Below are 19,026 nucleotides of genomic sequence, written 5' to 3' on the forward strand. Positions count from 1 at the left end.
TGGAACACCACCGAGCAGGACCTGGGGATCCAGGCAGGCCCAAGGGAGGGTTGTGTGTTGGAAACACTGTACCCTGACCACCAAGATCCCTGCAGCAGGGCAAGCGCCCCACAGCACCCCAATGCCATGAGCAGCTCACCTGTGGGTGTCAGGTGGAGCAATGGCCAGCCAAGAATAGGTATGTTTGTCTTGGAAGGTTATGATGTCACTTGAATTTTAAATCATCCTTGGAGATGAGCAGCAGCTGTAGGTTTAGCTGTGAGCCAGAGGTGTGTATCATTTCTAAGGTGGGATCATTCCCTGCAGTCTCAGCTGCAGGAGAAGCCAGGGCTGCTCTCTGCACAAAGGTTTGCTTTGTTGCTGGGTCATTCCCTACCAGATGACAGGCAATGCCCCGTGGTTTTTCACCTCCACTGGAGGTGAGGTTTTTGAGGGATTCAGTGCTCTGAGAGGGTGTGGTGAGACATACAGAGTCAGTTGTGCCAGCAGCTCTTCTCCAGGCTCTAACTGGCGGCAGATCTTGCAAGCAGAGGGTCACTGCTGCCCCAGGTTTCTGCTGCCAGGCAAGGACTTGAAGCAATTAAGCAAGAAAATAAGAGATGTTAGAAACTAAGACATTACATTTTCTCTCAAATGCTAGTGCTTCCTCTCGCAGATCTTGATCTCGCAGTAGCTGGGCTGTGGTTTGGAGGCTGGGGAAGAGACTGTACTGGTAGCTCGGCTTGTGCAAGGAGCAGTGTGACCACCTTATCTGAGGGTTGCATCTGTCAAGCTCTGCTTCCTCCTCAGGGCTGCTCCAAGCTCTGTGCTGTCCAGGGTGCTCTTCTACAGCATGCTGTGATCCCTACCCCACCTCCCTGAAATTCCTGTAGCACCTGTTCAGGTACAGCTCCTTCCAGACTGTAAGGAACATAGCGCCTGGGGCTGACTGTCTCACACGCCATCCTGTGCTGCAAGGATGGGGCACAGCCAGCTGGGGAGTCCCAGCCTCTCTGGGAAGGAACCTGGAAGAGAGCCTGGGAGAGCTGCAGCTGGAGAGTACAAGGGATGGATGCAGTTTGAAGCCATTGCCCATTGTCCTATCCCTGTCTGACTTCTCACCAGGTTTCACGAGTGCTTGGGTTCCTTTTAACCCACATTAGGTAGAGTGTGGCAGCTGGGAATAAACCCAGGCTGGAGAGGCTGAGTTCATCCAGATTTGCTGCACTGTCAGGATGTGCTGCTGTGGGGGAAAGTAATTGCTTCCTGTTGCTTCCTGTTCCCTGTCCCAAAGGCCTGGTTTGTGTCCCAAACTCCTCTCTCTCCCAGCTGGCAGGCCCGTGGAGGGGGTCCTGCTGCAAACCCCATCCTGCCACCTCACCAGAGCTTCTTCTAGGGGTTGGCCTGGCAGGTCCTGACAGATCTGAGCAAGACAGATCTATGCTTTCCTCTGGACTGCAGTGCTGGGAGGAAGGGCCCCCACCAGCCCCACTGCAGCACTGAGACATTGGGGTGTGGAGGTGTCACTTAGCCTGGTGGGAACACAAGCAACATAGGGGTTGTTTTTGAGAGGAAACTATTGTTGATCAGTTTGTAGGGAAAAAACTGCCAAGATATTGGATGTCTTTGTGCTCAGACTGCCCTTTCATGGGAAAAGGTTTAGGCTTTCTTTGAACAAAGGTGAAGTTGAAACCAGTAGTGGGTTAAAGCATGAGCAGAAACAACACCTGGCAGCAGGGAGTTGGAGTCAGCTCTGTCCATCTGCCTAGGCCATGTCACCTGAGTCACTTCTGAGAAAACAGGAGAGAATGGGTTTTACTGCCTCTGGTCAGCAGCTGAGAGGGACAGCTTGTCCTGGGTTTTGACAGGTTGGGAGGTTATGGTAGAAGTGTCAAATGAATTTCCAGAAAGGCTGAACTTTTAAGTCGTAGCCCATAGCTACATCTCCCACAGCAGCATCTTCAGAAGCTGCTGGCACCCCCACATCTCTCCTGGCAACAGTGAGGGGGCAGTGGGGGGAGAAGGGGGGAAATCAGCCATCCTGGGGCTGTAGTGCTGGGCTGGGCTCAGCCTTGTGCAGAGGCAGAGACAGAGGCTGGTTATTTTTAGGGCTGGAGCTGGATTTGACCGTAGGCTGACCTTGCAGCTCTCCAGTCTGGTGCACACTGGCAGGATTTGAGCAAATTGCTCCCCAGTTGTGTGATGAATTAATGCAAAGCCTTAAGTCTCGTGGTGCAACACTGCAATCAATGGGGCGATGGTGTTTGAGAGTGGTGTCAGGAAGGTCACAGCAGGCCTGGTTCAAAACCATTTCTCTGACACACAAAGAACCTCATGTTTTTCTCTCTCTCTCTCTCTCTTTTTTTTTTTTTTTTTTTCTTTATTGTTGTTTAGTTTTCTGGAGAGTTAAGGTTCTTCCTTGGGATCACCTGGCTCAGCCTGGTCAGGTGTTGGGGACGCACTGCACTCTGCCACTGCACCGATTCCAGTCTGGCTGCCTCTTGATTTAGGAAGAGTGCAGGAGCAGGGTCACTGCCCTGGTCCTGCTGGCCACGCTGTTGCTCATCCAGGTGCCACTGTCCTTCTTGCCCACCTAAGAACACACAACCTCATGTTCAGCTGCTGCTGTCCAGTACGCCCAGATCTCTTCCCAGATTTCCAGCCACTTCACCCCACACCTGGAGCACTGCATGTGGTTGCTGTGACCTGAGGGCAGGACCTGGCATTTGTCCTTGTTGAATCTCATACCTTTAGCCTTGGACCATTGATTCAGCCTGCCCAGATCCCTCTGTGGATCTGTCCTTCCCTCCAGCAAATCCGCAGCTGCTGGTGTGTGTGGTGCCTGCCAGCCCACTGCTGCCTGGGGTGGTGTTTCTGCAGCTCAAATAATGTCCCTTTTATTTTTTACAGTATTAAATCTCAATGGTCATGCTTGTCCCTCTTGGCATTTCTGACTTTGTGAGTTCTGTCAGCGGATGATCCTGAGGGCAGGGAATGATTTGGGCAGAATTCACTAGTTTTCAAGTCTTTATGCTTTCTCAAGAGTTTAGGCACCAGAATGTGACCTGAACCTGGATCTGACCAGCTGGACCCTGAGCAGTAAGGGGTTGGTCAAACCTGGCTGAGCTCCTTGCCCCTGTTGAAACACTGCTTGTTGCAGTGACTTTGCTGCTGGTAAGATAAGCAGGTTATGCCAGGGACTTAAAAAAAACCCCAAAACACCCCACCCTGAGTGAGAGCTGCTGTGCCTGACGTGTGCAAGCGTGCCTGTGTCAGTGAGGCACGGGCTCCAGCGTGGGCTTACATCCAGCAGCATTTTCCCCTTTCAGATCCTTGTTTATCACTAGTTCTTGTAGCGAGAGCAGGCCCAGCTCTTGGCAAAGACAACATTGCTAAGTAGGGATGAGAACATGCCCCTTTTTCTACCCTGTTGTTTTTCACCTTGACTCAGGGCCTCACACATCTGCCCTCCTGACGTGGAAAGTCAGGGACCACCAGCACCTTCAGTGTGTTGGAGCCTGAATGTAAAACATAATGCTGTGGCATCAAACAAGAAAAAAAACCCACCCTTGGTATTTCAGTATTTAAAAGATACAAGCAAGGGACAGAAGCAATTAAAACTTGCTTCATACTATTATCTGTTATTTTAAGAGTCTCCTCCTCTTGTGTCCCATTTTAATGCACATGCTGAGAATCCTGGCTTTTTATTAGTCTCTTGGCTGTCCTTGGAACTTCTCTGTTCCCTTGTGGAGGCTCAAGTTCACCTCCTTGAAGTAAAGAAATAGGACGCTTTGAGGCAAAAATCCTGTGCCTCAAGTGATTCTTTTTTTGACCAAAAAAGAAAATAGTTGCTGCTGTTGCCAGAAAAAGTCCTTTTGAGTGTGGGATTGTTCAAACCTGCATATCTTGCTGAGCTTGTCCCAGCGATGCAGGGCCAACACTGACCTCCATCTGCACAGTGGGGAGCAGCATTAATCACAGAATTGTTATGGTTGGAAAAGACATTTAAGATCATCGAGTCCCAGCATGACCAAGGCCACAGCTAAACCATGTCCCCACATGCCACATCCACATGTCTTTTAAATTGCTTCAGGGGTGATGACTGCACTGCCCTGCGCAGCCTGTGCTGGTGCCTGACCATCCTTTTGAACAAAATTTCCTCGATATCCAACCTAAATCCCCTGTGGCACAACTTGAGGCATTGTTCCCTGGGATCAGAGTCTGACCCCCACCCGGGTGCACCCTCCTGTCAGGGAGCTGTAGAGAACAAGATCCCTCCCCTTTGAGCCTCCTTTTCTCCAGGCTGAGCCCCAGCCCAGCTCCCTCAGTGGCTCCTGGTGCTCCAGACCCTTCCCCAGCTCCATTCCCTTCTGCTCCAGCCCCTCAATGTCCTTCTTGAAGTGAAGGGCCCAGAACTGATCCCAGGACTGGAGGTGTCTCGGCAGTGCTGAGCAGGGGGACGGGCGCTGCCCTGCTCCTGCTCCTCTCGCTGGGGAGGGCACAAGCCAGGCCGCTGTTGGCCTCTGGGGTTCTCCAGGAGCACCGGGTCTGCACTGCCGCCTCGACTGTGTCCAGTTCAGCAGAACAAAGGACAGGACGAAAGGACATGGTCTTAAGATGCACCAGGAGAGGTTTAGGTTGGACATCAGGTGAAATTCCTTCATAGAAAGGGTAATTAGACCTTGGAACGCGCTCCCCAGGGAAGTGATGGAGCCACCGTCCCTGGAGGTGTTTAAGGAAAGACTGGACGTGGCACTCAGTGCCCTGCTGTAATTGACGTGGTGTTGGCTCAGAGGCTGAACTCGCCGATCTCAGAGGCCTTTTCCAGCCTAACTGATTCTGCCAAGCACCCCGCAGCTCTGCGGGCTGGAAATGGCGATAACGGGGCAAAGCCCGCAGGGACCCGAGGGTCCCTCATGGCCGGGCCCGCGTTCCCCCGGCAACGGCGGTGCCGAGATGGCGGCGGCACGGGGGGGCGGAAGATGGCGGCGGCCAGGGCGGCACCGCCGGGCGGGATCTGTGGAAGGTCGGGCGGGATCTTTGGAAGTGACGGGCGGGCTCTATGGCGGTGACCGCCGCGGCTGCGCACACGCGGCCCCTCCTCCGTCGGGCTGCGGGCGCTGCGGGCGCTGCGGGTGCGAGCGGCTCCGGCACCGGCATGGGCGTGCATGTGGAGACCATCGCCCCCGGCGACGGTGAGCCGCGGCGAGCCCGCTCCCCCCCACCCCTTCTCCCTGCCCTCCCCGCGGGTCCCGGTGCGGGTCCCGGTGCCGCGGGGTGATGGCGCGTGTCTCTCCGCAGGGCGGACGTTCCCCAAGCGCGGCCAGACCTGCGTGGTGCACTACACGGGTGAGTGCGGGGCGGCCCCGGGAACGGAGGGGCGGGAGGGTCGGACCGGCCCGGACACCGAGCGAGCGGGGCCTGCCGCCCCCCCCGCCCGCGGTTGCCTGCAGGGACCCCGGGCGCGGCGGCGCGGATGGGCCGCGGCTCTCCGCGGGGTAGAGGGGGGTCGGGGCTGCCCCGGGGGCCTTTCCCGGGGGCGCGGATGGAGGTCCTGTCGGTGCCCCCGTGGCCGTGGGGAGGCCCCGTTGTCCCCGTCTCTCCCGGAGCCTTTTCAATGAAGGGGCCTTTCCTATGCGTATCTAGCCTTCTTTTTGGGGGTGCATCGGGGAACCACCCAGAGGGGACGCCGGGGCGCAGGCAGGGCCACCCCGGGTAGATCCCTGGGGGTCCCAGGGCAGCTGGGAGCCGTGGGCTGGGGGGCGGCCGGGCCCGGAGCCCTCGTGGGCTCCACGAGTCACCCCCTGGGAGCTCTGGGGTCTGCTTCTTCAGAGCGGGGTCCTTCCTGCCACAGTTCCCTGCAGGAGTGTAATCCTCCTCCCCAGTCCTGCCCCAGTCCCTTCTCCCTTGTGGGGTGATACCAGGGGTACCCGTGGGGCCGCCCCAGACCCGCATCCTGGGGTTTTTGGTGGGGACCCCCGTGCGGGTAACCAGGGCACTGCTTAGTGGTCGGGGCAGTTCTTTGATGAGGAGCTGCCCCAAAACCAGGGAGGGTCATGTCCTCCAGCAGCCTTCTGCGAGCTGGGGGGAAAGAAACCAACCTTGAGACCCCAAAAAATGCTTTGGGGGTCACCCTGGGGGCTCTTGTCCCCCTGGGCTGCCTTTTGTACAGCGTTGGCTCATCGGCGTGGTAAAAACGAGTTAATGACTCATTTGTGACTGCTTTTGCTAATAACCAATTCCCCTTCCCGCCCCAGCGCTTTCTGCCTCCCCTTGGTGCCCTCGGGGGGCTGGGGGTGCCCCTCTCTGCGGAACAGGGCCGGGCCTGCCGGGAGGGCTCGGCGGGCATCCAGCCCATCTGCTGCTCCTCCATCTCTCCCGTCCTTCCCGTTCCCTCGTCAGCAGGGAGAGGAAGCAGCTTGGTCTGCCCGGCCGCCCCGTTTCCTCCACCGGTGGAAGAACAAAGAGAGGCTGGCAGGCAGTCAAGTGGCTCCCGGTGGGCCAGTCCTGCCGCCTGCCAGCCCTCCCGGCTCCCAACCCTCTGGCTCCCTGTGCCGGCTCTCCCCTTCTGCGGCGCTGCTGGAGCTTGGCTGCTTTCCCTGGCTCCGTCCCCCACCCCGGCAGAGCTGTTTGGGGGTCACCAGCATCCTGTCCCCACGTCACTGTGGTGCTTCAGGCAAAGTGCTACGTGGTGACTTGCTCACAACAGACCCTTCCCAGCAGCAGTGATCTGCTGCACCTGGGAGCGGTTCTCTAATTTCCTTTCTTTTATTTTTTTGTTATTATTGTCTCCGTTTGTCCTTTATCCCCACCCCCGTTCCGTCTGCAGGCAGCTCCTGCCCCCCCGCCCCGGCAGGCTGCAGGAATCAAACACCTCCAGGCCCTGATGCCATTTCCCTGCATCGGCAGCGCAGTTCCTGCAGCCAGCCCTGCCAGAGACAGGAGTGGGGCTTGGCTCACAGGAAACCTCACAAACCTTTGATTTGTGGCCTGGTTGCAATGCTCACAGATCCCAGAGCAGCATCAGGGGTGGTGGCAGAGTGCAGTGCTGGAGGTGCTGAGCTCCAGGACTCAATCCAGAGCCTTGCATTGGCTCCGTCCCTAGCTGCCCTTTGCTCCAGTGCTGGGGAGATCCAGCCTGTGGTGTGCATGAGGCAGCTCTCCCTGTTCTGGGCTATGGATGCACAGTGGTTTGGGTAAAAACCACTTGGGGAAAAAAACAGTGATCCAAGAGTGAGGGACTGTGGGAAGCCAGCTTGATCAGCCAGTGACTGGTGCTGCTTCTGCCTGTGCCCAGGCTCCTGCTCCATGGGGCATAGCCCTGCTGAGAGCATCCCAGGATGGACAGACAGCCCTGGTACACCAGGGTAGTGCAGAGGAAAGAGGTGGAGAGAAGAGCAACCTCTGGGGGTCCTCTCCTCCCTGGGGATGCCAATTGCTTATGCTTGGGCTGCAGAGATGGAAATGTATGGGAGGAGCTGGTGGAATTGAACCTGTTCCTCCTCCTTCCTTCCAGATTTTGGGTTTTTTTGTGGAGAGCATGTGCCACAGGGTGTCCAAAAGAGCCTCTGATGTGAAATCTGCTATGTAGGGCTCTTAAAGGAACTAAATCAAGGATAAAGTTCCCTGATGTGCCCCATGTATTCTGTGCACTTTGCTTTGCATGCAGCAACTGGCATGGGATGGAACAGAGTGTGGGAGTGAATCAGTGGGGAGGGGATGTGGGTCAGGGGCCAACAGAGCTGAGCCCCCCTGATTTAGAGCAGGGAACAGAGTGGGGGGTCCCTGTAGTTGGGGGTCCTACAGGGCTGGTGCCAGGGACACCGGCTGTGTGGGGAGACTGTGGGCACCCCACTGCGCTTCAGGAGGGGAAATGGGGGCTCATAATCTTTCCAGGGAGTGCCAGGACAGGAGCAAGTCTGACACGGATTGGCCAAATGGCTTTGCCTGAGTGGCAAAGCACATTCAGCATGTGGGGTCTCTGAGGGAGTAGGGCTTGGAGTAGAGAGGGATACGGGAGGAAACTGCCTTTCTCCAGCAGGACAGCACCGAGGGGACCGCTGTCCTCCCTGGCACCTGTGTCCAGTCCCTGGGACAGTGGTGCTCCTCCAGCTGCTCTGGGTGTTGCCTTCGATGCTCTCCCGCTGCTCAGTGAACGCCCTATGGTTGTGAGGTGTTTCTTCTCAAGGCATGTGACTGCCGGTCCATAGGTTGTGGCAACTCTGGGAGCTCTGTGCCATTTCCTGCACCCCCTTCCATGCCTGCACTGGGATCCTCTGTCCTGCCAGGCCTCAAGAATGGTGGGCAGAGCCCTCTCCCCATCCAGCTGTGGGTGATAATGGGGCGGGCTTGAGTGATGGGGAGTGCTGGTGGAGGCGGGATTGAACCTCATCCAGGCATCCCTGTCCTCAGCAGGGGTTTGGAGCATGCTGGATATTTCAGGGCTTCTGGGGAGGGTTTTCCATCCTGTCCCAGCTGGAGCAGAGCTGCCTGCCCCACTGCTCTGGTCTCTTCCTGCCTCTCCTTCGGAGGCTGGCTCTGTGCCGGAGCCCCTGGGCAATGGCCGTGCCAAGGATCAGCACCCCCGAGGGGATGGAGGGGTGCGGGTGGGGCTGTGCACCCCCGGCAGAACCCGACCCGGCAGGTTTGTCCCAGGGCCGACCGTGCCTGCTCCAGCACCGCTCTCCACCGCCTCTGCGCGCCCAGGGGGCCCCGAGCCAAGTCGCACGTTGCAGCCAGCGTCTCCCAGCTCCTGCCTGCCAAGTGTGGCAGAGACCTGGCAAGGCCACGCTGCCTGGCTGGGGCTGGGGCTGTGCTCCAGAGCCCCACTCCATCCCATGGCTGCTGCAGCCTCAGCTGTAGGGCTCTCTGTTATTCCTCACTTTGATTTTCTGAGATCCCTTGGGGTCTGTATTGCCCAACTGGGATCTCTAGGGGCTCAAATCCTCCTGGGTGGGAGCCAGGGCAAGTGGGTCTCCATAATCCACCTGTGTGAGCTCTGCCCTCCTTGCAGAACTGGGGATGACAAGCACGGAACCCTGTCAGGGTCTTGCAAGAGCTGGAATGTGCCAGGAACTGTCTGCTGATCCTGGGGATCTGCTGGGGTACCTGCTTTTGTCAGAGGATGCTTTGCCTCCCTGATAGCTTTAAGATCTTGTTATCTCCTTGCTCAGGGATGGCAGGGATAAGGAAATGGTTGCTCATGCTTCTCCAGGGCTGGAGAAATCTCCCAGGAGGCTTGTGGGCAGAGGAAGTGCTTGAGATGAGGATGCAGTCTACAAAGGATTGAAGCCTCTTTGTTTTCCCTGCTGGCTTGATGGGGCAGCATGGCAGCCTCATGCTGGGGAGCAGGGACAGGCTCCCACATATGACCTTCTCCATCCTGGTTCGGGAGAGCTGAGTGATCAATCCCTCGGGCTGTTGCAACCAGCACAGTCCATCAATCCCTCTCTTCTGCAGCCAGGGAGCTGCCAGCTCTGAAACAGTTCCTGAGGCTGGATTGGGACAGGTGAGCTTGGCAGTGGGGTCGGGCAGTGCCGTCCACTCCTGTGCAAGGTTGGCAGCATCTCATGCGCTGAGGATGCCTCTTCATTCCCTGGTCAGGACATCAAACAGGATGCACTTCTGCAGGCTGCAGATGCCCTGGGAGCATCCCAGTGATCCTTGCTTGTTGTGACAAGCAGGAGGTTGTGCCATGTGGCTCCTGGGGTTTTTCCTTGGTGGGTGTCCAGGGAGAAGGGTGGCAGAGAGCTGTCCTCTGTGTCCTCTGTGTCCCTCCTCAGCCACTCGGCCCGTCGCTGTGCCGGAGGGCTCGGAGCCGAGCCGGGGTCAGCCGGGGCCGCAGCCTGGCAGCGCTGCTGGTGCCAGCCAGCACGGTCTGCCCTGGGTCCCTGCTGCCAGGTGGGAGCAAGGCCAGCGGACGGGAGCGAGGAGCAGTGCCAGACGGGGCTGGAAGCAGGTTCAGCAACAAGAGGTTTATCCTGGAAGGAGGAAATGAGAGAACTCCAGATTTACTATTCCAAAGTCCAGGGCTACAGCGTGACTGGCTGAGCTGATGCTCGGCAGCCTGGAGAAGGGATTTTTGCTGTCTGTTAAATTAAAACCTTAATTCTATTCCCTCCCTGAGAGGAGCCCACAGGACTCGGTGCTTTTTGCCCCTGCCCAGGTGATTTATTTTCTCCCACTCCCTTCTTTCCGTTCAGCATTTCCCATCACCATGGCTGCTGGTCCCTGTGTGCCATTCCTGCTGGTCACTGCAAGCTCCCCCATCCCGTCTTTTTCACAGACACATTTTCCCTTGCACACATGCAAAGGGAAGTCAGTCTGCCCCATGCCATCCTGAGGAAGTTTGTTTTTTCAAGACTGTAGAGCAGTTTCCAGCCAGGACAGCAGGATTTTCTGGCTGTTTTGGAAAGTGAAGAAGTGTTTTGGAAGAGAGTTTAATTTTGCTCTTATCACACAGGGTTTATTGTACAGGGCACTGGCTGTGTTAATGCAGAGCTGGAGCTGTCTTATGGTGGCTGACTGGTGGAGTTACTGCTCCTATAAGGCAGCGCCAGCTCCAAGATTCCCCAAGAAGGTCAAGCAGGGAGCAAGGGAGGGGAGGAAATTCCTCCTTAGCTCATGTTGGGGAGTTATATTTAGCTCTGGGGATATCAGCCTGGCTCAGCCCGTGCTGGGGAAGGAGGGCTGCCCCAGGCACTCACATCCAGCACTTGGTGCTGCCTCTCCCCATCGTCATTCCTGGGTCCAGGAGGGATTTGGCTTAGATCAGCTGGACATAGGCGGGGCTGGGGGCCAGTCACAGCCTCCAGATGGGGCCCTGGAGTGTTGTCGTTTTGGGAGCCTGAAGGTGAAGCCTGGTGAGGAGCGAGAGGCTTGTTTTCTTGTGGGATGGGAAGCACAAGGTCGGATCTTGCTGCCTGATAAATGGCTGTCAGTGGTGTTGCAAGGTGGGCAAGATTTTCTTCCCCATCCATCTGCTCCTATGTCAGTCCTTGGTCCCTGCCCCAGGATGGGTGATGCTGCAGGGGTTTCCTCTCCTGTACAGGTTTCCCAGGGAAAAGGAGGACAAGCTGAGGCACATCTTTGACTCAGAGCCATGTGACTGTCACCTGCTCGTGCTGCCAGGTCACAGCATCTCATGTTGCTGCTCGTGGCTCTGTCCCTGTATCACCATCATCTCCCTCTCTCTTCCCAGGTATGCTGGAGGATGGGAAGAAGTTTGATTCCTCCCGCGACAGGAACAAGCCGTTCAAGTTTGTGATGGGCAAGCAGGAGGTGATCCGTGGCTGGGAGGAAGGAGTCGCTCAGGTGCCCGGAGCTCCTCTGCCTCGCACTCCCCGTGCCCGACTGTGCTGCACCAGGAGCTGCAGCGTGGGCAGGAATCAGCGTGCATGCAGCTCATTCCCTATTTTATTATTTTTTTATTTCATTCCCCTGTTCCTCCCCCTCGGCGCTGGGAGGTGTGGGTGTGAATATCACCTTCTGCATTGCCACCTGCCAGCTGGCAGGAATGGAGCCGGGCCAGGCCCCAGCAACACCTACGGCACGTCGGTGACTCAGCGGTGACATTTCTGCACTGAGTCAGCTCTGAACGGGCACGGCGGGAGCGCTCAGGCCTCCCGGGCTCCGGAGCCCACACGGAGGGAGGGCTGGTGGGCACAGCACAGCTCCGGGCTGTGATCCCACACTGTGGGCACAGCACAGCTCCAGCTCCTGCCCGCGTGACACTGCTCACTCTGTGCCATGCTGGCAACACAAGCACAAGGATGCTGGTGGCTGGAGGGAATGGCCTGCTATTCCCTGCCTTCCCTTGTGTGAAGGACATCTTAAGCCCTGCTCCTTTTCCAGCCCATGCTGCCTCCCTTTTCCCCTGACATTCTTCCCATTCCTCTGGTTTGTGCAGCCTCGGTCCTTGCTCTTGCCCCGTGTCCCTACACTGGGGACAGGTGTGTGTCCTTCCTCTGTCTCTCACCTGTGCCCATCTCCTGACATCCCTGTGTTTCTGTCTCTGCCCCAGATGAGCGTTGGTCAGCGGGCAAAGATGACCATCTCCCCAGATTACGCTTATGGTTCCACTGGCCACCCAGGGATCATCCCACCAAACGCCACTCTAATTTTTGACGTGGAGCTCATGAAATTGGAATGACCCATCCCAGCACCCTGTCCTTGGGTAAGGAGGGGCAGCTTCTGTCAGGGACTGTGTGGATTGAGGACAGCTCAAGGCCCCTGTGTTTGTCTTGGGACAGTGTGGGGAGGTGGGATGGGGGCAAGAGGGGGGAGTGGACAGTAATGGGGAATATGAAAAGGACAGGGCAGGTCTCTGGCTGTGGGTGGAAGTTGCTCTTGGGAATCTGGTGAGCTGGGGTTCAGATCACTACAGTGTTACATGCAAAGTTCCCAGCCTGGCAGAATGGGTGCATGTCATGGAGGTGTTGCAGTGCCAGTTCTTTGTGCCTTGGGTTCTGAGTGTTCTTGCTGCACCAAGGGAGCTTGGCTGCCACATCCCCTCCTGCTTCTCATGCTGCCAGGGCATGGGGCTGATGGTGTGGACAGGAGCCTGTGACTATGACCCAAGGGTTGGAGCATTTCTGCTATGGAGACAGGCTGAGAGCTGGAGTTGCTCAGCCTGGAGAAGAGAAGGCTCTGGGGAAACGTTGGAGCACCTTCCAGAGCCTGAAGGGGCTCCAAGAGAGCTGGAGAGGGGCTCCACACAAGAGCCTGAAGTGACAGGGCAAGACAGAACAGCTTCACACTGACAGAGGGAAAGGGCAAGGTTAGATTAGATACTGGGGAGAAATTCTTCCCTGTGAGGGTGGAGGGGCCCTGGCACAGGCTGTCCAGAGAAGCTGTGGCTGCCCCATCCCTGGAAGTGTCCAAGGCCAGATTGGATGAGGCTTGGAGCAACCTGGTCTAGTGGACAGTGTGCCTGCCTATGCCAGGAGGCTGATGTGAAATGGGTTTTTAAGGTCCCTTCCAACCCAGCCCATTCTGTGGGGCTCTGCTCTGGGTTTGGGGTCCCCACGGTGCGGGCAAGGTGGGGCTGTTCTCCCCACTGTGATGGAGCCTTGACTGCTGCTCTGAGGGCCCGGTGTGGTTTGTGTGGAGACTGCCATGCCCTGGGCACATTCCCTCCTTGTCCTGCAGGCAGGCACCTCTGTCACGCTGCCTCTCCTCTCTCCCCACAGGTTTGGCACATGGAGGAATCCAGAATCTCAGCTTCAAGAAGAGTGCACATGACTTTGTACGGAGCTTTTCCTGATAGTCCACTACACTCATTGTATAACCTTACACCTTGATTGAATGCCTTTGGTCACTAAGCTTTGCGTCTGACTCTTCCTCCTTGTATCGTGTTTTTATGTCTTTTTAAACTATACGCCGTAAACCTCAACTCTTTTTGGGTCAAGTTCTTAATCTTATTTTTGTTCCAGGTGTAGACTATGTTTTCCCAGTAGCACGCAGATGGGCTGACCTTAGATAGGAGTCATTTGAACAAAAGGAATCCTGTTAGTTACTCGTTTTGGTGCAGATTTATGGTGTTTTCAAACCAGAAATTGCTGCTGCTGCAAAAAGCCATAGCAGAGTGAGGTTGTTGAGGCTGAAGGGATGCAGAGAGCAAGGTAGCACTAGGATTGTTTATAGGAATTCTGCCTAGAATGGGACAGTGAGGGAGCCTGGCCTTTCCCTACTCCCTAGGAAGCATCACTGCGGGCATTGTGGGTTTGCTCTGGGGAAGGAGGGCTGCTCTGCCACTGCTTCACCCTGCCATCTCACAGTGGGCCTGCCTTCCTCTCCAGACTGCTTTTGGATTTAGGGAGTTCGGTTTCCACCAGAGCTCTGCCACACCCTGAAATTCCTGTAGCATGGAGCTTTCTTTTAAGAAAAAGGAAAACTGGACAAAGGGAAAGTGCTGTCTGCAGGGGAGGTGGTGGGGGCCCAACTCAACAAAAACACCTCTGTCCTCCTTCCCCGTGGAAAGGAACCATCAGCCCCCTGTTGTCCCTGCTCTGAGCGTACCTGCCCATTCTCTCCTGCCACCTGATGCTGGTCATCGCTGCTTGCCTGGTCTCACAGGATGCATAGCTGTCCCCTGTGCCCCCTCCCTCTGCCCTGCCCAGTCCACTGGTAACAGAAATCCCCGCCGGTCACTTCCTTCTCCGCCGCACAAAGGCATCCAGTTTATTATCGCAATAAAAACGCTTTATGCTGGCTTTTCTCAGCCCTGTGTCCTGGAGGTTTTTCCCTCACCCGTCTGTCGCTCAGCAGGGGCTGGGCTGGGCTCGGGGGGCTGTGGGGTGCTGTTCTGGGCTTTTAGGGTGCTGTGCCAGGCTTATGGGGTGCTTTGGGTGCTGTGCCATGCTCACGGAGGGCTGTGGTTGCTGTGCCAGGGTCTCGGTGCTGTGCCAGGGTTGTTGTGCTGTGCTGCTGTGCCTTAGTGTGAGGCTCGGGTGCTTGGCCCTGGGAGCACAGTAGGATGCCTGGGGCTCCTGTGCTCTGTGGGGAGGTGATGGTGGCCTGCTTAAATTTGCATAATTAATTGCCTCACCATAACCTATTAAGCATTGCCCTCACAGCCTTGTGCCCTTGTGGCTGTGACTCAGCCCAGACTGGAAGCATGAAGGATAGATGGATGCATGTTCCCATGGTCCTTGCAGCTCCAGGGAAGCCTTTCCTTGCATCTTTGTGCATTTATTTCAGTCCTTTTTGAAAGCTGGACATGGCACATGGGGCACAGCACATCACCTGCTTTGGGCTTTGCTGCTGCAGCTGTGGGTGTTGTGTGTAGGACCTGCTCAGGCACCACTGACAACCTTTGATCAGTGTGCCACAACTGATAACAGCCACGATCAATAACACAGCCTGTCCCAGCTGCCAAGCAGAGTTTGTGTGTCCTGGAGGGAGCAGTGGCCCTGGGGCAGGAGCAGCTCAGCCATTGGGATGAATCCAGGAGCACCAGTGCTTGCACAGGGCTGTGCAGGAGTCAGCACTGCCCTTAACTGCTGCTCAGTTAAGCAAAACAGGAGCCTGTGGGGCACCAGCACCCTGCTCTGTGCTGTGGCTGTTTCTGGGTGGAAGCTTGAGGCCAGTTTGGGTTTCCCTTCCTGCAAACCTTTTTGCTTTAATTATTAACTGGTGCCAGGTAGTGCCATGGCTTCTGGCTGGGGCTAAGCCAGGGCAGGGGGGAGGCTGAGGGAAGCCACCTGCCCTTGGGCCCTGCACAGCTCCTGCAGCACCCATGAGTGCAGGTGGGGTGTGAGTCCTCCCAGCTGTGCTTTTGTGGGGATGAGGGTTTCAGGGAATGAACAGAGTCCAGGGAACAGTCCTATCTGTCTGTGTAGGACTCTGCCGCTGGCGCTTGGGCTGTTCTTGTCCTGGGCTGGTCAAGGCAGCTGGGCACCATCCAGCTAAAAATAACAGCAGTAAATAAAACACTTCCTCCTGGCCTGGCACACCGGAGCGGAGGCACAGGGAGCTGGGACGTGCCTGGCTGCGGCTCCACAGAGGGACTGGCCCTGTGCCAGGGAGCTCTGGGCTGGTGCCACCAGGTCCAGACCTGTCCAAGTTCCCTCAGCACCCCCCTGCCAGGCTCCTGGGGACACAGTGGCCCATGACATCCTAAATCCTGACAGCAGAATGTCACCACTGGCTGCTGGATCCCCAGGTGACATGGTGATGGCCCATGGTAGCAGGATGCCACGGCCACTCCATGCTGAGCTCTGTGCTGGCTCAGTTTCTCCATCTGCAGCGTGGGACTCCCACACCTGGCACGTGTCCCAGGTGACGGCTGGAAGGGTGTGGGACACGGGATCCTGGTCACAGCCGCGTCAGCCCCACGCGCCAGGGCAGCGAGGTGTCAGCGGGAGCCACCGCCCACGCAGGGATCACGGTGGGGAAGTCCCTTTGCCCCCCCAGCAGGGCCTGTGGAGCCCAGGAAGGATAATGAGGGGGGAGGGCCCAGTAGAGGGACCAAGCCATGTGCTGGGGGTGGCAGGAGAAGTGATGCAGGGAGAGGGGGCCACCATGGGGGGGTACAGCCCCATTCCTGCTCCCCCAGGATACCCAAACCAACAGAAAGCCATCCCTGTCCCCATCCCAATCCCTGACCCATCCCTACAGTGCCAGGACTCTGTGCATTGTTGCCTTCACCTTCCTCTTCCTCTTCCTCACCTGTGCCCTACCTGGCGGGGGTGCAATCAGCTGAGGGTGTCAGGCCCCTCCCTGGGCTGGGCCAGGCTATAAAATCCAGGGGCCAGGCAGAGGGTGTCACAAAGATCCGGGAGCTGTTGGCAGGTGAGTCCAGGGGTGCCAGGGTAGGACTTGGGTGCTCTTGTCTGTTGGATGTTGCTGCATCCCTGGGCTGCAGGTGGGATCTTGCCTGGTTCCTGCAGGGCTCAGAGCTGGGTCTGGATGTGGCCCCTACACTGTGAGTTCTGGATGATGCTTTTTGGGGCACAAGATGCCATAGAGAAGGTTTGAGGGGCACAGCCTTGGGCACAGCATGAGGTGCAGAGGGGGCTGATGGTGTGTACGAGGGCTGTTCCCATGGGACATCTCACTGCTGGGTCTGCGTTATGTTGGAATGGCCCCTTTGGCCAGCTGGACATGGGGAGCAGAGGGGTCTGATATCCAATTTCCGTGAGATATCCCACTCTCCTATCTGTGTGGTTTGGGATGGCTCTGTGGGACAGGTGAGCGTGGGGAGCAGGACCTGCCCAGCACACAGCCATCTATGTCCCAGCCACCAGGAAGTGGGGGTGGTGGTGGCCTGGTGACATAGCCTTGAGTCACACTGGAGATTCCAGGTGACAGCCCATCTCCGGTACACGGGCTGTGAGGGATGCTTGGAGAGAGGCAGCCCAGTCCTTGAACTGCCCCATCCCTGTCCCCAGACAGCAGCAGCGATGGCAACGCTCTACCCCTCCCTGGAGGACATGAAGGGCCATCAGGTTTTGCAGGTGAGTGCCAGCTCAGAGTGTTACAGGGGGTGAGCAGACCCCAGTGGGTTCCTGTGGGATCTCACCTCACAGGGTCCCCAGGGTGGGGGGCACAGCACTGAGCACCCTGTCTCTTGGCAGGCACAGGCAGCGGCTGGGGTGAAGACCCCCGCCACCACAGTGGTCACAGAGAAGCCGAAGCTCACCTCAGGCACTGGTAAGGTGGGGCATGATCAGCTCACCCTGTGCAGGGGCTGTCTGGGGGGGCAGTGATGCTCAGTGTGGGGTGGGCTCAGCTGAGACCCCCTGCAACTTGGTGCATGAATTGGGGATGGGATTTTGGGGTCTCTTTTTGCTGGGCTGGGTCCCAGGGGGCTTCTGGAATCGAGGGGGCAATGGCTGTGGGCTGGGGGCCCCAGGAGCTGAGACCACCCTCGGTATGTCCCTCAGAGCCACCTGTACTGTACCCCAACCTAGCTGAGCTGGAGAACTACATGGGACTGGCACTGTCCAGCGAGGAGATCCAGAAGAACCTGCGCACGGAGGACAGCAGCACCGTAGGTGTCTGGGCTGGCAGCTCCCTGCCCCATGTGGCTCCCCATGGCATGATGGGGGTCCCTCTGGTTCCTCATCCTGCCTGGGAAAGGGGTCCAGCATTCCCAAAGGCTGAGGTGCACAGGGTCCTGTCCCCACTGACCCCCAGCTCCCCTGCAGGCACTGACCCCTGCCGGGCCCTCTCCAGGCCAGCTGGTCGCCCCCCTGACCGGGAACAACGCGGGGCTGCGGCGGGCAGAGATCAAGCCGGGTGTGCGGGAGATCCACCTGTGCAAGGACGAGCGGGGCAAGACGGGGCTGCAGCTGAAGAATGTCGATCAGGTGAGGGGCTGGGCTGGCAAGGGACTGGGCATGGCACGGAACAGTGTGTCATGGCATAAGCATGACAGTAGAGCACAGCGTGACATGCCCGTGTATCATGGCATGGTAATGTGTGGCATTAAATGTCACAGCGTGCCACAGCACAGCAGGGTGCAGATGGCATGGCATGGCCATTGGTCCCTGTGCCACCACTCCACTGTGTCCCCAGGGCATCTTCGTGCAGCTGGTGAAGGCCAACTCGCCAGCAGCGCTGGTGGGGCTGCGCTTCGGGGACCAGGTGCTGCAGATCGACGGCAGGAACTGCGCAGGCTGGAGCAGTGACAAGGCACAGCGCGCGCTGAAGAAGGCGAACCCTGAAAAAATTGTCATGGTGGTGCGGGACAGGTGAGTGGGTGGTGGCACCGGTGGTGGTGGCAGTGCCGGTGGCAGCACTGAGGGTGCCCTCCCCACAGGCCTTTCCAGCGCACCGTGACCGTGCACAAGGACAGCACCGGCCACATCGGCATCGTGGTGAAGAAGGGGAAGATTGTGTCGCTGGCCAAGGACAGCTCAGCCGCCCGCAACGGGCTCCTCACCCACCACTGCATCTGTGAGGTGAACGGCCAGAACGTCATCGGCATGAAGGTAGGGCTGTGCCCTGGGGGTGCAGGACATGCCTGGGTGTGGCCAGAGAATCCAGGAGGGAGGGGGATACTGAGCAAAGCTGGGCACCCCATGGACCCCCCTGCTCTCTCACGCAGGATAAGCAGCTCATGGAGGTGCTGGCAGGGGCTGGGAACGTGGTGACATTGACCATCATCCCCACTGTGATCTACGAGCACATGGTCAAACGGTGAGAATGGGGGGCTGCAAGGACCCCACCCCACAGGGATCCCCAAATTCTCCCCACTGACCTCCCCTTCCTCTGCTCAGGCTCTCATCAGGGCTGGTGAAGTCGTCCATGGACCACTCCATCCCTGACCTGTGACACCATCACTGCTGTTCTGGGAGCTGATGCTGGAAGCCCAGGGGGCCTGCTGAGGGGACCCCACAGCACCTCCAAAGGAGCTGTTTTAGCACAAAATCCCTTCAGAATCTGGTGGCTGCTGGGTGGTTCTTCCTTTCCTCAGCGGGGATGGGGCAGATGTCCTGTACCAGGTTCCCATTGTCCCCATGTCCCTGCTTGGGCCACCCCCCTCAGGGCGGATGCCAAGGGCTGGCTCCAGCCAAAGCAGACACAGACCCAGCGACATTT

At 57.7% G+C, this 19,026-nt stretch overlaps 2 protein-coding genes across 3 annotated transcripts; both read left to right on the forward strand.

The window, feature by feature from the left end:
• Positions 1 to 5,065: 5,065 nt before the first annotated feature.
• FKBP1A (FKBP prolyl isomerase 1A) lies at positions 5,066 to 14,200 on the forward strand. Its single transcript, XM_063404423.1, has 5 exons — positions 5,066 to 5,174; positions 5,281 to 5,328; positions 11,180 to 11,292; positions 12,002 to 12,154; positions 13,170 to 14,200. Exons 1-4 carry the CDS (start codon positions 5,138 to 5,140, stop codon positions 12,128 to 12,130), a joined length of 327 nt encoding a protein of 108 aa, XP_063260493.1. The 5' UTR covers positions 5,066 to 5,137; the 3' UTR covers positions 12,131 to 12,154; positions 13,170 to 14,200.
• A 133-nt stretch (positions 14,201 to 14,333) lies between these two features.
• On the forward strand, positions 14,334 to 18,985 carry SDCBP2 (syndecan binding protein 2). 2 transcript variants are annotated; one of them, XM_063404421.1, is made up of 8 exons: positions 14,334 to 16,937; positions 17,058 to 17,133; positions 17,367 to 17,473; positions 17,631 to 17,792; positions 18,001 to 18,176; positions 18,245 to 18,416; positions 18,533 to 18,624; positions 18,705 to 18,985. In XM_063404421.1, the coding sequence occupies exons 1-8, from the start codon at positions 16,884 to 16,886 to the stop codon at positions 18,757 to 18,759; spliced, it is 894 nt and encodes a 297-aa protein (XP_063260491.1). In that variant the 5' UTR covers positions 14,334 to 16,883; the 3' UTR covers positions 18,760 to 18,985. The 2 variants fall into 2 exon arrangements, with proteins under 2 accessions (XP_063260491.1, XP_063260492.1); XM_063404422.1 differs by having other exon boundaries at positions 17,394 to 17,473.
• Positions 18,986 to 19,026: the final 41 nt, after the last annotated feature.

Source organism: Prinia subflava, chromosome 8, assembly GCF_021018805.1.
Source record: "Prinia subflava isolate CZ2003 ecotype Zambia chromosome 8, Cam_Psub_1.2, whole genome shotgun sequence".
Lineage (NCBI taxonomy): Eukaryota > Metazoa > Chordata > Aves > Passeriformes > Cisticolidae > Prinia > Prinia subflava.

Excerpts from the sequence above, each read along its gene's own strand:
- FKBP1A (XM_063404423.1), top strand. The coding sequence starts at position 5,138 with ATGGGCGTGCATGTGGAGACCATCGCCCCCGGCGACG. Across the intron at positions 5,175-5,280 it reads GACCATCGCCCCCGGCGACG|GGCGGACGTTCCCCAAGCGC; the intron begins GTGAGCCGCGGC and ends GTCTCTCCGCAG. Across the intron at positions 11,293-12,001 it reads GGGAGGAAGGAGTCGCTCAG|ATGAGCGTTGGTCAGCGGGC; the intron begins GTGCCCGGAGCT and ends TCTCTGCCCCAG.
- SDCBP2 (XM_063404421.1), top strand. The coding sequence starts at position 16,884 with ATGGCAACGCTCTACCCCTCCCTGGAGGACATGAAGGGCCATCAGGTT. Across the intron at positions 17,474-17,630 it reads GCACGGAGGACAGCAGCACC|GCACTGACCCCTGCCGGGCC; the intron begins GTAGGTGTCTGG and ends GCTCCCCTGCAG. Across the intron at positions 17,793-18,000 it reads AGCTGAAGAATGTCGATCAG|GGCATCTTCGTGCAGCTGGT; the intron begins GTGAGGGGCTGG and ends CTGTGTCCCCAG.